General features: G+C 36.3%; 1 protein-coding gene across 1 annotated transcript; it reads right to left on the minus strand.

Annotated features, from left to right (window-relative positions):
• Positions 1–2126: 2126 nt before the first annotated feature.
• LOC311079885 (C-type mannose receptor 2-like) lies at positions 2127–6004 on the minus strand (the record flags this gene model as incomplete). Its single annotated transcript, XM_084109607.1, has 4 exons — positions 2127–2494; positions 2659–3000; positions 5510–5875; positions 5968–6004. 4 exons carry the CDS (start codon positions 6002–6004, stop codon positions 2127–2129), a joined length of 1113 nt encoding a protein of 370 aa, XP_083965733.1.
• Positions 6005–17561: the final 11557 nt, after the last annotated feature.

Raw genomic sequence — 17561 nt, forward strand, 5'->3', positions numbered from 1 at the left:
TCCCAGCATGCATTGCAGCACAGATAATTTATGCAGCTGAAACTTTTAGTGTTTATTTATTTTTTTATTGTCATCATTATTGAGATTTGTATGATGAGTGTTGATGTCTAAGTGTGTCTTAATTTTTACACAAAAGATGTTATAACATTTTTGGAAGATATCAAACAGATCTCTTTAGCATTTTAGTGTTAATGCATTACAATGGCTACGTTCAAAACCACACACTCACTGCTACTTAATCTCAATAAGTACTTAATGAAGGCTAAAATCCGGACATAAAATAAATGTGATCCAGACATTATCTGCATGTTAACGTTATCATGTGACTTACGGCATTATCACAAGTGCAACAACTTAAAAGATGTGAGCGACAGGTTTAATTCATCTATCTGTAAATATCTTGTTACTGATGAAACTTGCTCATTTTATGGTCTTGGTGAAGAAATCGCTGCCAATGTATTTTGTAATTGTAGTAGGCGTATAGTAAGTACAGTGTAAGTGTATAGTATTTTGAGTTGATTTAATTTCTTTCAATTATTTTACTTCAATGAAAGGTTAGATTTTTGCACATTTTTAAAATAAAATATCAAAAGGATTAAAAATGCAGATTTATTTTTTACAGCCATATTTGATCATATTTACCAAGGGGGCAAACACTTTTTCACACCACTGTATATATATATATATATATATCTTTTTTTATATGAACTTCACAATAATTTTCATCTTACTCAATATTAGTGCCATTGAATTACTTTTTTTTTTTTTTTTTATGTGGATGTTGGAATCCTGTAATTGTGAATAGTTCTTCAATACATATTGTATAACTAAGAATCTGCATCTGGTCAGTATTTTTACTTTGGTCTTTTTTTACATTTTGTGGTGTATGTATTGCCTTTTAATTTATCTACATTGCCTTTTTATTTACATTAATCAATTTTGCGAAAAATTTGTGCTTGTCAGTACTTAATTATCACTTTTGTATCCGGCACTAGAATGCATAGCTCAGCTTATGGGGATGAATGAAACATCAACATCGCGTAAGTTGTGTTTGGGGATTTGTCCATTAACATATAACATTTTAATTATGAACGAGATTCAAAAGATCCAAGTCAGTAAAATTATCTGAACTTCCCATTACAAGCTGGAAATGTACAGTATTTGTGACGTGGTAACATGATTCACATGTTAAAAATTATTTTACAACATGTGCAAATATATTTCACATGAGCTCCACATTATAACCTATAGTAACATGTTTTCCACATGTGCCACATGCTCCATTATGTTCACATGAGAACACATGTGATCACATGTGGAAAACATGCGATAACGTGAAATTCATGTGTTTTTTCTGTAAGGATATATATATATATATATATAGTGCACATTTAGTATTTTAGATGCACGTTATATTGATATTAAAAAGATACTCTTCAGTTACAGAAATTATCATTGTACACTGTAAAATCCAACAGTGATTCTAACTATCATAAGGTAAGATGCAGATTTTTGTGCTGTGTTTTTAAAATTTATCATGAGTTCTGAGCGTTCTCACATAACTCTGTCCTCATTCATTTGTATGGTCCTCATTAATTTCTATGTTCCTCATCTTGTTTGGGCTGTTTAATATTAGTATTTTGTTTAAAATACTCTACCCCAGCACCCCCTGATCAAATATATTAAAGTGGCTATACATAAGATACTCTTCAGTTGCATACATTTTCATATGTATATACATACTGTATATACACACACAGACTGTGTTTAATATCAATTAATGATCTTAAAAAAAAAAAAAAAAAGTGTTGCTTCTTTTGTTGGTCATAAACCCCCTGTGAAACTTTGTGTTGATATAATCCATCTAGATTTGGGACAATATCTTGTAATTGACCATGAGTCACACACAGACTTCAACATTCAGCATACAAAACACAATAATGGCAACAATTCAATTTTATTTAAAGTAAATAATGAAGTACACTCAGTTCTTTTTATATACTAGAACTCTTGTGTATGTAAACTATTCTATTTTTTACTAATGAGATTTTACAGTGTACTTTGATATAAGAATATTATCTGATGAAAAAAGATTTGCCAGTTATGAAAGAACACAAACATATCCTTCACTCCTCAGATCTGCTGCAGATGAAGTTTAGTTTGTCGTGTTCAGGACGGCTGATCCAGCGCTGATCTCCTCCAGACTGAACTGCTCCAGATCTCACTCCAGACTCACAGTCCTCGTCTCCTGTGCCGTTCCCTGGAGCCCAGTTCTGATAGCACACGGTCTCTCCGCTCACCCAGAACCAGAGGCCCACAGTGCAGGAGTGACGTAAACCCAACCACACCGCCTCAGTAGACGCACGTTTAACCACATTCATCACACGACGCTGAATCTCGCCTGACTGAACCGAGACCAGATCCGTATAATTCTGTCTGCAGTATCTCAGAGCTTCAGGCCACGTCAGATTCTCTTTGATCAGAATCAGTTTATCTGGACACAAAACAAACCACAAGCAAAAACTAGAGAGAGACTGATCAAAAACAACATGCAGAACAAACACTGTGGAGGAATATGTCATGTCAGACATGTAGCGTGAACTTTAAGATATCTGGAGGTGATGGATGGATTGTGTGTGTGTGTGAGGATCTGCTCACCTTCATGACACACAAAAGGAAATTGGCTGTTGCAGGAGTCGGCATGCCATTGACCCAGAGCGTTCGGTTTGATCACTGTACAGTTTTTAAGTTTTCCATTAATATCAGGTTCATTAGTATCCCAGTCTCTGAATGAGGAGTCACTCTGATCTGACCACTGCCATGGGTCTCTGACTCTGAACAGACCGATCCAGACATCATTAGATATGTGATTATCACTGATGAACTTCTGAATCTGTTGATTCTCACTCTGGTTCCTCACACTGACCAGATCAATGTGATTCTGTCTGCAGTAACTCTGAGCGTCTGTCCAGTTCTTCATCTGATTGACAAAGACGAGTCCTGGGTTCACTTTAAGAAAAACACATAGAAACAGATTCAAGAATCAGTTTGTTCATTATTATTATGTCAGTTTATAGTTTGCATGTGAATAAGAGCAGTGGTGAAAGCATCAGAAACACGTGTCATCCAAAGACTGTTTCTACAGTGGATGAGATATATTAAAAATTCATAAAATATTTATGAAGATATTAAATGAAGTAACATTAGGGAATTTTCCTCAGGGTTATAAGGTAACTAAGTTTAATGTTTGTCATTTTTGTAATTGTATTGTTTTATTGTGATGTTGGTTACTGTGTTGGAGTGATACAGTGTTTTTTCTTTGTGTGTGTGTGTGTGTGTGTGTGTGTGTGTTTGCTGTAGCTCTTACGGTGTCTACATGAGTGTCACGAATAATGATCTGAATATTATAATGATAATGAATATTATTGATCTTTTCCTATAAGAAATTATTTCCTTTCCTAATAAGGCAGAGAAAGGTTCAATTGGCTATGACCTTATAAGGTCGAACAGCTCGCACTCAATCCACTGTGCGTTTTTCTCTTATCAGCTCGTGCACCACAGCTATATAGGCGTTACTATATTTCATTTAATATTCCACTAATAAGATACATTTACTTCATAGACAGCATTATTTTTTATCCCCATTATACTCTCTGTTGTCAGTGTTTCTTTGTCTGGACACAAACACTGTTTACACGCTGCCTGCTATCGGAGCATTTTTATGAGTACATGAGCTCAGTATCGGGCCAATACTGATACTTTTGTCAGTATTAGTGCATCCCTAACTACCACCAATGCGAAAAACAATCAGTTATAATGATTTTTTTTTTTTTTTTAGACGCATCATACTAAAAATAAATAAATAAAAACAGCACTACAACATCGTTTAGACACACACAGATATAAAAAAAATCAGCACATGAATCTCAATCTCAATAAAAAAAAGACCATTGTGCATGCTGGGAGTTTTGTACTATGCTGGCACCCAGCATGCATTGCAACATGAAACTTTTAATTGTCACCATTGTTGAGATTCATGTGCTGATTGTTGGTGTCTGTGTGTGTCTAAGTCATGCAGGAGTTCAAATTGTTTTATGCACTATGATTTTAATATCCTTCAAAATAGATGATTTCTGAAACATTGCTGGATGTCATGCTGTAGAATCACAGAGATACTATAATCAATAAATATAAAGTTACAATACCCATGAAATTCAAGATTAGACACAGGAACAGTTCAGTGAATTGGTAACAATGTACAATGTGGTTCATTAGTTAATATTAGTAAACTACCTTAGGTAACATGAACTAATAATGAACAATACTTCTACAGCATTACTTAATCTTAGTTAATATTAATTTCAACATTTACTAATACATTATCAAAATCAAAAGTTGTATTCGTCAACATTAGTTTAATAAATGTTTAAGATTAATAAATACTGTAACAAATGTATTGTTCATTGTTAGTTCAGCTTTCCTGTAGCTCAAACAGTAGAGCGTTGGCACTTGTAAATGTGATAAATGTTCATGTTAGTTAATACATTAACTAATGTTAACAAATTAACCTTATTGTAAAGTGTTACCAAAATTAGACAGCATCATCACAACAGCCAACAACACCTGATCAACTTCCTCTTGGCTTTTTCTTGCCGTAACAAAAGTGCTTTATAAACTCACTGTCACAGAAGCCAGAGAAAAACTAATGTTAATGAGTCAAGGGTCAAGAGCCCACCTAAAGAAAACACTGATCACTATATCGGTGACAACAAACCTTATCCTTTTCAATAAAACATCTAAATCTCTGTTAACATCTAAATCTCTGTTAATTCTCAAAAATAACTTTTCTACATGTATGAAAGGAATAATGTTAAACTGGTTTGGCTGGAAGTCAGTTGTAGTTCTTGTGTTTCTATTTTTTGTCCTTCAGTGATTCTGTTTATCAGGTGTTCATCAGTGTCAGATTTCACTCACTTCTTTTCATTCACATGTCATGTGGACTATATCAGTGAACTAATGTAGGGAATAGTGAATGAGGGTATAGGGTGTGATTTGGAACACAAGAGTGTCGAGTGTGTATCACACTGAGTGTCGACTTTCAGCACTGTTAATTCACAGAATATTCCAGTAGGCTATTTTCTCAGAATCCATTGTTTTCTATGGTATATTACTGTTTTAATGTAAAAGGGCATGTTACTGTCAGAATTTTTTTTACAACAAGGTTTAACAGTGTAGCTATACTAAGTAAATGTGAAGTAAATTATCTAGTACTCTCAGTTCTTTTTTAGTTACTAGAATTCTTGTGTAAATGAACTATACTAACTAAACTTTTGTCAGTACAACATACTATTCCTGTTTCGCTTGTTGTTGTTGTTTTTTTGTTGTTGTTTTTTTAAGGCAATCAGTTTGCATGCTTTAAGTAAATGTAACTAATTAGATTTTACAGTGCAGTATATGGTGTATCTTTTATAAATTAATGTTTATTGTGATTGTATGGAGCTGCACTTACTGTTAGATGAACTGCAGATGAAAGTCAGGCTGTTACTACATGGCCAATCATGCCATTCTCCATTTCTCATTATAGCACACTCATCTCTGCCATCAGGTTGTTCAGGTCTCCAGTTCAGATAGAGCGCAGGTTCACCTGAAGACCACTGCCATTTATCAACACTCGTCCTCTGCAGCCCAATCCAGATATCCTGAACACTCTTCTCACTCTTCTTCAGCTCGCTCAGCTCGTTCATGTCGTTCATGTTGTCAACGGTGGCCAGATCTGTGTAATTCTCTCTGCAGAATCTCTGAGCTTCAGTCCAGTTCTTCAACACGTTTATAAAGTGATACTGACGCTGAACACATTCAGATACGGAGCAGAGAGCTGTGAAAGAGAGCGTTTGATTTAATGCTTTTCATAACAGGGTCAAACCTGATGAAACTATAAACCATAAATAAAACAACAAACACACTCACCAATGAGAAGAAGAATCAAATATAGAGTTTGGTCCATTTCTGAGGAAGAAACACATTGAAAAACTAAAATAATCTCATATTCATCTTATATTAAAATATAATCATATCAGCATAACTCGATTCACAATCATTCAGACAATATTAACATCTGAAAGTGTAATTGTGTTTGAAGAATGAACATGTTCTTACTTTAGAGGTCGTGTGTTTCTGTCCTGAGTCTGATGTTTCTGTCTGCAGATTTAAACTACGTGATTATTATATCTGCTCTCATCCCTCATTCAGCTCATCACATCATTTGTGTATTTCTCTAAAACTAATTTTCATATTTGACTTCCTCCTTATTTGTGCATTGTCCACCTCTCTTTTTCTTTATTTGCATATTGACGTCAGTATCAATAAATCTACAAGTTCTGCAGAATAAAGTCTTGGCAACAACATGGACTAATCAGCAAAATATATACATGTAAACATTCATAATTTATATTTGAACATTCACAACTAAACAGCTGCTTTAATGTTATTGCTGGACTGTTAACTCGAGGTACATCCCGGTTCAATTTGACATGTATGTTTTTATTTCAGTCAGGACCACTTTTGTCAAATGTGTATACTGCATGATAATGCAGTTAGTCTTGGCAATATGGGTCTGTTCTGGGCAAAATATAACATTAATTATAACATGAGTTGTTGTAAACAAGCCAAAATACATGAGAAAGAATGATGTACATGTTACGTAGTGGTGTCACTGAAGATGATGACAAGACAGATCTCAGATCAGATCACAGATCTCCAGGCTAAAGGTGGAGCTGGGGATGGAGGAGGGAAGTTAAATCCAGCGTGAAGACATGCAACAGAAGAGTGGGGATTTAAAAGAACCTGTGATGTGTGTGTCAAAACACATCAGAAACAGTTGATTGTCAGCTGATACAAGCTTTACTGACATCACCTGAACTGATGCAATGCTGGATTTCTTTGATCATATTTAAAGATATAGTTCACCCAAAAATGAAAATTGACCCATGATTTACTCACCCTTAAGAGTATATGTGACATATGTGTCATTCTTCTTTCAGACGAATACAATCTTTATAATGGCAGTGAATGGGAGCCCAAAATTTGAAGGCCAAAAAAGTTGATCCATCCATTATAAAAGTAATAAAGTAATCCACATGACTCTGGGGGGTTAATTAAGGCCTTCTGAAGCGATACGTTTGTGCAAGAAAAACATCCATATTTATAACTATAGAGATTTAACTATATTGACTAAAATAACTAGCTTCCAGCAGGCGGCCGTACGCAAGTCCACTTACACCAAAAGAGTCACAATTGACGATGTATGGCGTAGATGTAGGAGTAGTGTAAGCTTTGACACCTCTCGCGGTTCAAACAAACAGGGCTGTGCAACAAACTCAAGATCCTAAAACGATGTGTACGGTGGATGGATGCACTTTTTTGTGTTTTAAATTTAGGGCTCCCATTCCCTGTAATTATAAAGCTTGGAAAAGCCAGGACATTTTTTTTTTATATAACTCTGATTGTATTCGTCTGAAAGAACCTAGGATGGCTTCAGGGTGAGTAAATCATGGGGTAATTTTCATTTTTGGGTGAACTATCCCTTTAACAAGTGCGAACAGCAAAACAAAAAAAAATCACATGAAATGATTTTTACAAATGCGTTTTGAATACATCCATGTGGTTTAAAACCCTGTTCAAATCACATTTCTGGAAATCTGTTTCAGTCTGACTGCTCTGATTGGATTTCACGTGGTTTGTCAATTTCTCAACATAAACATGTCAGAGGTTGTTATAGGAAACATGCTGAAAGTCGCTACAGAAACAAGGTTGTGTTGTTAAAAAGTGACGGTCGAGCAGAAAATGACAATATAATGGAGATGTGTTGAATTATGAGTCTGGCGGAGATGAACGCACAGAATAAAGCCACACACACTTCCCACGTTTCTGTCGCTGCCTCAGAAGACGCAAGACTCCAGCACGACCACTACATATTGTCATGTTGTAAATAAGAAAACATCTTTATCTGTACGAACCCCTCCATGTTGTCGTTGATGTTTTTGGCGTATGCCCACCAACACAACGTCACTGACATTAAAACCACGAGACTCACAAATCAGATCCGAACAGTTGCGATACACAGTGTGGACGGTCAATTAGATCAGATTCCAGTCAGATACACAATAATTGGATTTGGACTGACAGTGTGAACACAGACTTTTTATCTGTTCGTGTTTGAACCAAACAAACCCCTAAAAATTAGAATTCATCTCTTTGTGAAAATTATTATTTTGTTTCATTTCATACTCCTGCTGTTTACAGTTTCTTTTTTTTTCTTTTTTTTTTTCGTGTTTATAAAACCTGAACACATTTGTGTGTAAACATCCTCATCACTCATTTGTTTATTTCTACATTTAGATGTTCAGACTGGACAATATTTCCATCTCTGACGTGAAACAGGAGAAACAGTGAGTGTTATTGTTCTTGTCATATTTCATTAAATTTCATCCGAATGCTATTTTTGGCCAGCGAATTTTACACAAGTGGCACAGACTGTATTATCAGTGTTGGGCAGTCACTACTTGTAGCTTAGCTTAACTTAGTATTTTGGTGGTATAGCTTCACTATTTCCTGAATCAAGTCACTTTTCAGTAGCTTAACTCCTTTTATCAAGTAGCTTGGCCACACAAGCAACACTTTTCTTGTCATGTGAAATTAGTGCAAACTAAAGTAGCTTCCTATGTAGTGAACTAGCCTACTGCTGTGTTTGTGTTACTTAGCTTGCTACATTTGACTGGGTGGTAGCTTTTGTGTAGTGAAGCTTTATTCACGGCAGAGTAACTGATAGCTTAGCTCACTACAATTTAGCTTGCCCAACACTGTGTATTATTCACATGTAATTCACCCTAACAAAAAGGAATAATAATATAATCATATATTGTTTCTTCAACTTATTCAAATATCTGACTTTATTGCCACTATCCGTTTCTGCTACTCTATCATATTTATAGTGTGTGATGTGCAAAATACCTATCAAAGCCTACATCACACATCATAGGGTGACCAGACGTCCCCGGATTCAGGGGACAGTCCCCGTTTTTGGTTGCCTGTCCCTGGCTGAATACAGAAAAAAAAAATACATTTGTCCCCGTTTTGTTTTTGAAGATACAACATTAGGTTTTTCAATCAGATTGATAGTTCAAACTGGAAATGTCCCAGTTTTTTCCCCCTTTTCGGGGATAATGTTCCCAGTTTTGATCTCAGACGTCTGGTCACTTTATATCATATATCAGAATATTCTATTACGGTTAAGCCCACTATGAATATTAAAATGTGTCCTGTATCATAGCTACATGTATGACCTTTGCAGCAAAAAAAAAAAAAAGTGAAAATCAGTTCGGTATTCAGTGAGGTATGATTAATTAAATGCGCTGACAGCTCATTGCACCTGTCAAACAGATTACACTGAGTGGAGCGGGTGACCTGTCCAAGATGGCGGCCCCACGGCTCGTCAGCAGCAGTAGGCAGTGGCGGTCGATGCGGCGTCTACTCTCTATTATGTCTATGGGTGAAACCATGGATACTCCAGAAACAGGCTCAAGGGGCTTTCCCGAACCTGTGTAGAGAGCTGGGCCCGTATTCATAAAGATTCTAAGAATCCTCTCAGAAAACTCTTAATTTATCTTAAACACTTTTACGCAGGAGTCTTAGCTTAAGAGCGATTCGGGACTGATCTGAGAGCAACTCTGAGTAAGGAAAAGACAAAAACTTTTATCTTAGTAAGGAGGCGGGGTTGACCCCGTTGCTATGTATGACACAATCTTTTGAAGACCGTGATTGGTTGGTTGACCAAGAAGGGGAAAAAAGGTGATTTTAAGTATAGGGTCTATTCTAAGCCTTCACTTTGAAATTACATGCGTAATTTTTCCTATTTGACCGTTCTCACACACACACATTATATATATAAATCCTTTTTTTTTGTTTACCATGCTGTTAATTTCCTATAAGGTATTTGCTTGGCTTAGAATGATAAAAATTGTTCCACTCTTTCCAATTACACTGATTGTTGGAATGTCTATTTAAGTGGTGGTTTGAATGTTGGTTTTACAGTTTTTCTCGATTGCTTAAACACTATAACCAGGCTTTTGAACTAAAATTTCAAAACCATAACGCCATTTATCAAAAAGCACACGCATTTCACTAAACTATAAACACTATTCTCTGTTTTGACACATGAGTCAGATTTGTTGAACTGTCACTGCAAAACTCTACACACAAATCCCTTCATTTCTCATTGCCTAGACCATGTTGTCATGTATAAAGCACTAGCATTCAATATTGTTCACTCAAGTCAGCACAGCTTCAGCTCAGTTAGCACACAATTACCCAGGTGGAAACACTAAGAGTCAAAATGTAACACACATCAATCAGAACCTTCAATAGATATATAAAATGGCCCAAATCAGTTTATTGCGGTTTGGAACAATGGATCCAGAAAGACATGAAGGAAGAGGGATAAGAATGAGGAGGAGGAAGGGCAAGGACAAGAAGACAAGCAGTCCCAGATGAAATTCAAGCCACTCTAGTTGCCCACGTCTTTATCAATGGTATGACTATGAGGGAGGCTGGACTATGAGTAAGGCCAAATTTGAGTCGCTTTACCGTCGCCTCGAGAACCTTCAGGGAGGAGTGGTGGCAAACAAAATTCTATCACTGAATAAGAGACAAACATTTCCAATAGTCTTTGATGAGGTTTATTTTCTTGCAAGAAAAGGCCAGCAGTCGTACAGTCACACAGAGTGGCTGCAGAGTGTGACAGTGAGGGGAGGGCATCCTTTCTCCTTTATAGTCTTGACTCCCAGAATGTTATCTTTCTAGGCAAATGATGGTATTTCAACCATATGTGGAACATTCTTAGACGTGTTAATCATATTGTCTCCTTGAGTGGAGGCCCTCCTGTCATGTCCCAACACTCTTTACTATTCCAATACAATTCAAATTCCATATTAGAATATGGTTTGTGTGTGCTCTTTTACTGTCATATGTTGGTCACACACATCTTACTGTAAGTAAATATAAAAAAAAGAATTAGAGGAGAGAGTAAAAAAAAAGAGTAAAAAAAATATTTTTGTGTGTTTGTGTTTTCTGTGTATGAATAAAAATGTGCCAATGTATGCACTGGTTGTGTCTTTTGTGTTCATCATGTGAAAAGGTTTGTGATGGGGGAACCACAAGCAACATAACTTACCAGTTTTGGAAATGTTGTTTTGAATTTATTGCACCAGTGAGTTAGACTATGTTGTAGTGTGTGTGATTTTGAGTGCTTGTGTGTCCAGTCTGAGGTCAAAGTTTGGTTTTTCAGCGAGAGTGAATGGTTTTGAGTGTAGAGCTTCATTTTGACCTGAAAATAGGATGTTTGGGGAATTGGGTGAGACGTTATGGATTTGTGTTTACAGTTTTGAGAATACGAGGCATAGTTTCAAGAAATGTGTTTAAGCAATCGAGAAAAACTGTAATGTATCAAACATGGAATTTTCCCAGTTGCCAAATATCGTAATGTAGTGATTACTTTCATTTCAGGTGCTATGGCATTTCTGCGCTGTGCTGGAGATATTAGCGTGTCTCTAAAAAGATCAGTCACAAACATGATCCCTGCACAGTCTAATCTATAGCGTCTTATTAACTCACTGTCATCCATTGTCTGCAACACATTTCTTCTCCCTCTTCGTCTTTCTGCCATTTTCTCCTCTGCTAAAGAAACTCTTAAGCCTCTTAAAAGTCCTCGTCCGTGCTCCTAACAATTTTGAACTTAAGACCTCTTTTAAGGGTTAAGATGCTTTCTGAATTACTTTTTTCGTTACTAGGATTTTTTCTTTAATTTTAAGAGTAAACGCCCACATTTCTAAGAATTTTCTTAGAATTTTGTCACTAGGAGCTACTCTTTGCATTAAGATTCTTTATGAATACGGGCCCAGGAGTTAGCGGAAACCTCAGATTTTATTTGCTCAGCTTTTTCCAATTCAGTTTCACATGTTAAAGGAACTTATCAGTCCAATCATACAGAGGAGAAACACGAACAACTGGGATTGTATGTCCGCAGGCCAGGGGAACGTCTGATGATTACACTACGGTTCTTGGCAACAGGTAAGCAAGCTAAAGGTTTATTCTTTGTTTGTTTATTTGATGTAATGTAATGAAATTGCAGTAAAAGTGTTTGATTTGATACTGGAAAAGGTGTGGAAAATTTATAATGAAGTTAAGTGATTGTAATTTTTGCAGGAGAAAGCTTCAAGAGCCTTTCTTACCAGTTCCAATTGGGAATGTCTATCTACCAGGTCTTAAAAGAGAAATACCTGAAGGTATGCATGTATATGTTTTTTTTTTTCTCTCTCAACATTTATAGTGCAGTTTGTATACTTTCGGACAGTGAAACATCCCAAAATGACTACGAGTTATAAAGGGTCTGACAAATAAAACTAATTTTTGTTTTAATTGTATTGTTTTCAGTGCCCAGACACAGTGGAAGAGTGGCAGCAAGTTGCCATTGGATTCCAGGCTCAGGGGAACTTCCCAAACTGCCTGGGTGCTCTGGATGGGAAGCACATCAACATTCGTCTCCCACCAGGAACTGGATCGACATTTTACAACTACAAGCGTACATTTTCATTACAGGATGCTTAGTTCTAATGGCACTGGTTGACCGCAATTACAGATTCCTTTATGTTGATGTGGGCTGCAGTGGGCGTATTTCAGATAGTGGAGTGTGTGGTGGATGTTCATTACAGGATGCTTTGGAGAAAAGAATATCGAAAATACCTGTACCTGCACCACTTCCTGAATCTGACCAGCTGGCCCATTACTGCATTGTGGCAGATTAGGCATTTCCCTTGAAGGAGTACCTCACGAAGCCACATCCGAAACGCAGGCTATCTGTAGAGCAATGCATATTCAATTGCAGGCTTTCGTGAGCTCGGGTGGTGGGTGAAAATTCATTTGGCATCCTGGCAAATCATTTTCGAGTTTTTCGAACCACCATTAATATACAAAACACTGCCAAAGTGGAGGACATTGTGTTGGCTTGCTGTGCTCTGCACAACTTTCTGCGTACAGATTCCTGTGAAGTATACATGGCAGGAATCGACCAGGAAGGACTAGATCAAGACCCTGGCCTACAGCAGGCCACTCTGCCACACACAACCAACAGTACAACACATGCCAAACAGCTCAGGGGTAAACTGTGCCAGTACTTTCATTCAGACATTGGTGCAGTCCCCTTTCAATGGGGCAAAATATAAGCATGTGACAAACTTGTTTGTTTCCAGTCATTTCCACTTTCTGCATCTCTCATTCGTCCAAAGTTTCCATATTTGCAATGTAACATTTTGAATGTGAACTATTAATGTAAAGAAGGCTTCAAACTTCAGTCAAGTCCTAATATAGGCTACACGAAGGCATCAGACATCAGGCAAATCAGCATCTTCAAGGGAAATGAGTTTGGAATAACAGCAAGTTAACTGACCGGCACAGCCTTTATATTGTACAAAAGATTAATTAAATTAAGCAGAATAACTTTTTATATGTTTGTTTGACTGTTTTATTTTTATAATGAACAGTCTGCGATGGCAATGCCAGAAGTGAACTGATAATATGTGTTAGCGTGATGCGCTATTATTATTAGATTGGCCTGATAATAATTTATGTAGCTGAATCTTTTACTGTTTAGGCCCTGTCCACACGGAGACACGTTTAGCTGTATCCGTACAAAATTTGTATCGTATTTTATTTTTTATTTTTTTTTATTGTCAGCGTTGTTGAGGTTGACATCAGTGCTGATGTCTAAGGCCACATCCACACGAAGCCAGAGCTTTCCCTATCCGATTTTTTTTTTTCCCGTTAAAAAAAAAAAAATCCGTAAACATGGCGTCGTCTCAAGAAATATCTGGGTACACACGAAACCACTGAAACCAACTCAAAATGATGTAGTATACATGCCAAACCAGTATGTGGCGCTGTAATTGTGCCACAGACATACACTAAAAACGGAGAAGAAGACTTAGAGCATGCGCATAAACCTTGCGCACTGTATACAACAATAATATTAGGCACAGTAGCTTCTTTTTTTCTTTTTTTATCAAGAACTTTATTGAACAATATGAACAACCATAAATGGCCTGATGCAAAATATGAGTCACGATATTCGATAGTTAGCGGACGCATAAAGCTTGCCACAAAGAACCGGCAAAAGTAATCATTATTAATGTGTCAAATATAGCAAAGAGACATTTTAATTGTTTATTAATAAACTAAAGTTTTCTGTGTCAGTCTCGGCTAAAGATGTTGACGATGCTGACTCGCCACCTTCGCAGTATTGTGAACGTGCCAGAGAGAAATGCACACTTCATGCGGATTACATAAGAGAGTTGTCTGTTTCTTTTAGTTTTTAATTGTTTTGTTTAAAAGTGGACATTTCAAGCTTTCTATAGATATATTTCTGAGTTTCGGTTCATTTATGAGACGAGCTCAGTTCACGAGCAATGCAAGTTATGTCGCGCCGGTGCCTCCATGTCCTGATTAAATTGTCTGCTATATTTGCTTCTTATTTATTAAATCCAGGCAATTGGTTGATGAAACATTGATTAAAATTAAGATACAATTTATACAAAACAAAATTCACTTTAAAGAAAAAAACTTAATGTGGTCAAAATTATGTCTCCCGATATATTGCGCATCTTATGATTACATGCTGTTCACTTTTCATATAACATAGATCAAATTAAAAAATAACATATTATTTACACATAAATATGAAACTAAGTACATTTTCTTTAATGGCTACAACATGTAGGGGGTGCATTTTTTGAATAATAATCAAATAATTCCCAGCAATCGTCGAATATTATTTTTGCTTGAAACGCCCATCCCTACAAAATACGAAATGTCTTAATCAGACAACAGACAAGCATCATAGCATAAGAAAGAAAATATAAATAGGCCTAAATAAAGAAGTAAAAAAAAAAAAGAAATGAAATAAAAATACATTCAAGTAAATAATAAAGAAAGAAATAAAAGAGGCTCAGTAGCTTCTGCAGCACGAACACAAGCATGTAGTCGGCAATTGTTGCTGTGACTTAGCGGTGTCTGACTAGTTGACATTTGGTGTGATGACATCATCGTTTCACAAAATGTACGGATTGGCCGTACACACGAAAACGCAAGGGTGGCGTTTTCAGATTTATCCACCTTGGGACCCGGTTTCAAAAAATAGCGGTTTCAGTCTCTGAAATTCTGTCAATTTTATTACGAAATGTACACAATAAATACCGTTTTGGCGCCTGTAAATGTGACATGACAGATCGCTGGCGCCTCAGTTCAAGCAGCAAGTGAACCGATCATCTCTTAGCTACTAGTAAATAGTAAATAAACACGAATGAACAATAGGTTGGTTGAAAGATACAGTACAACTTACCGAAATGTATATGCCTCATACATAATATCGATCAATCAGTGTTTTTTACCCATGGAAATGGTCAATAAAACAGCTGGAGAACATAATGTCACATAACGTTATTTTACCCCAGGAAAGCCATGACCATGGCACGTTAGTTGGCTAGTAAAATTTGTTTTAGAGAGGAGTATTTTGCTAAATTTTGCAGCAATGCTATATTTTCTAAATGTCATAATTATTTGTTAACAAACAATTATTCATTACTTCAATGAGCTCATTGTTTCTGCATTAAATTATTAAATAGTTTAAATTAATACATTTTTAGCTAACCGTGACTTTTTCTGAAATACATAACTTAGACCGTTACCTCTGATAACAGATCACTCTAAATTGTAATGTGGACTCATGCACTTTCTGTGAAGCTGCTTTGAAATGATGTGTATTGTGAAAAGTGCTATACAAATAAACGTAAATTGAACTGAATTAAATTAAATATCATGTGCACTATATTAACATATTATATTTTACTTATATCATTAAAATATGATTAAGTTGTCATTATAATAAATAAAAAACCATTATATTTATATTCAAATTGTTATTTTTTACCTTTATCTATTAACATGTATCTACTGTACCTAATATGTATCTAAATGAATTGATATTGAATCAAGACCGGAATCAAATCACAAGAACTGAATTGAATTGAAATCATGAAATTTGAAATCAAGCAATAATAAAAACAGTGGCCTACCAGTCATTGTAACACGTAGAAACATGTTGTTACTGCAATGGAACTTAATAAAATTCTGTTTAGTTATCAAATGTTTTGACAATCCCAATACACTTATTGTGATGCAAACATTAATTTATTTTACAATGAAAAAAAAAAAAAAAAACTTGCTCATTTTATGGTCTTGGTGAAGAAACTGCTGCCCATGTATTTAGTAGCCTATAGTATTTTGGGTTGATTTAAAGGGTAACTAAACCCTAAACCAACTTTTTTTAGTTAATGATCTGTAAGAATGGGGCTTTGTTAGTGCTGTTCATTGATTCAAGTAATTTTTTTGACATTTGTGTTTAAAGTATTTTAATTTTACTAAATATGGTGTAAAAACGTCTGAGTGCTGCCCTCTTCAGGTTGAACGGTGGCTACTGCAGTTGAATTTTCCTATTGGACGTTGTGGTACACTCTGATGTCAGAGGGTACCAGCTAACCACGCCCTTGCCTGCAGAGAGATACGTCTCAGATGCACGCCCCCTCTCCACTGGGCTCTGCCTACTTTTCCAGCATTTTTCAAATATTGCCAGTGGGTGGAGTCAGGCTCAGACCAGGGGTTTAGTTACCCTTTAAGTTCTTAATGAGTATTACCGCCATCTACTGTACAGGATACAGTGCGCGTCTTCCTCGGCTTATGAACAGACCGTTTTGCGCACCCGGCAATGTCGGGACGTCATCTTGTACAGTAGATGGCGGTAATACTCCCAAGGAGTGAGCAGTCAGTAACAAGTAGTAGTAGAAGAAGAACGCTGTACGCTCAGTTCTCGCGCATGCGTCCTGGCGCTCCCGTGAACTCTCGTCAGAGGCCCACATTGAAGAACACTAATAGTTGGATAAAGTCGTTATTTTTGTTGTTTTTCCGCACAAAAAGTATTGTCGTCGCATGATAAACTTAATGTAGTGCCACTGTAGTCACTTGGACTATTTTAACGATGTTTTTAATAACTATTCTGGGCCGGCGAGTTTGGGTCCCTCTGAAAGCCTATGGAAGAGTCAGAATTCTGTCAGATTTCATCAAAAATATCTTAATGTGTGTTCCGAAGATGAACGAAAGACTTACATGGTTGGAACAACATGAGGGTGAGTAATTACTGACAGAATTTTCATTTTTGGGTGAACTAACCCTTTAAATATCCTTTATGTTTTCCTTTTTTGTTGTTGTTCTTGTTCTTGTTGTTGTTCTTGAATTTAACTCTCTTGTTTAATTATTTTTTTTAATGACCAGAGAGTCGAAAAAGCCCAGAAAAAGCTCCCTTTGTTGAGAGCGACGAAAGCCCCAGAACAACGGCAGTGTCTCACCACACACCAGTCTTTTTTTTTTATTGTCATCATTCTTGGGGTTTGTATGATGAGTGC

The sequence above is a fragment of the Abramis brama genome, assembly GCF_963993115.1.
Source record: "Abramis brama genome assembly, chromosome: 3".
Lineage (NCBI taxonomy): Eukaryota > Metazoa > Chordata > Actinopteri > Cypriniformes > Leuciscidae > Abramis > Abramis brama.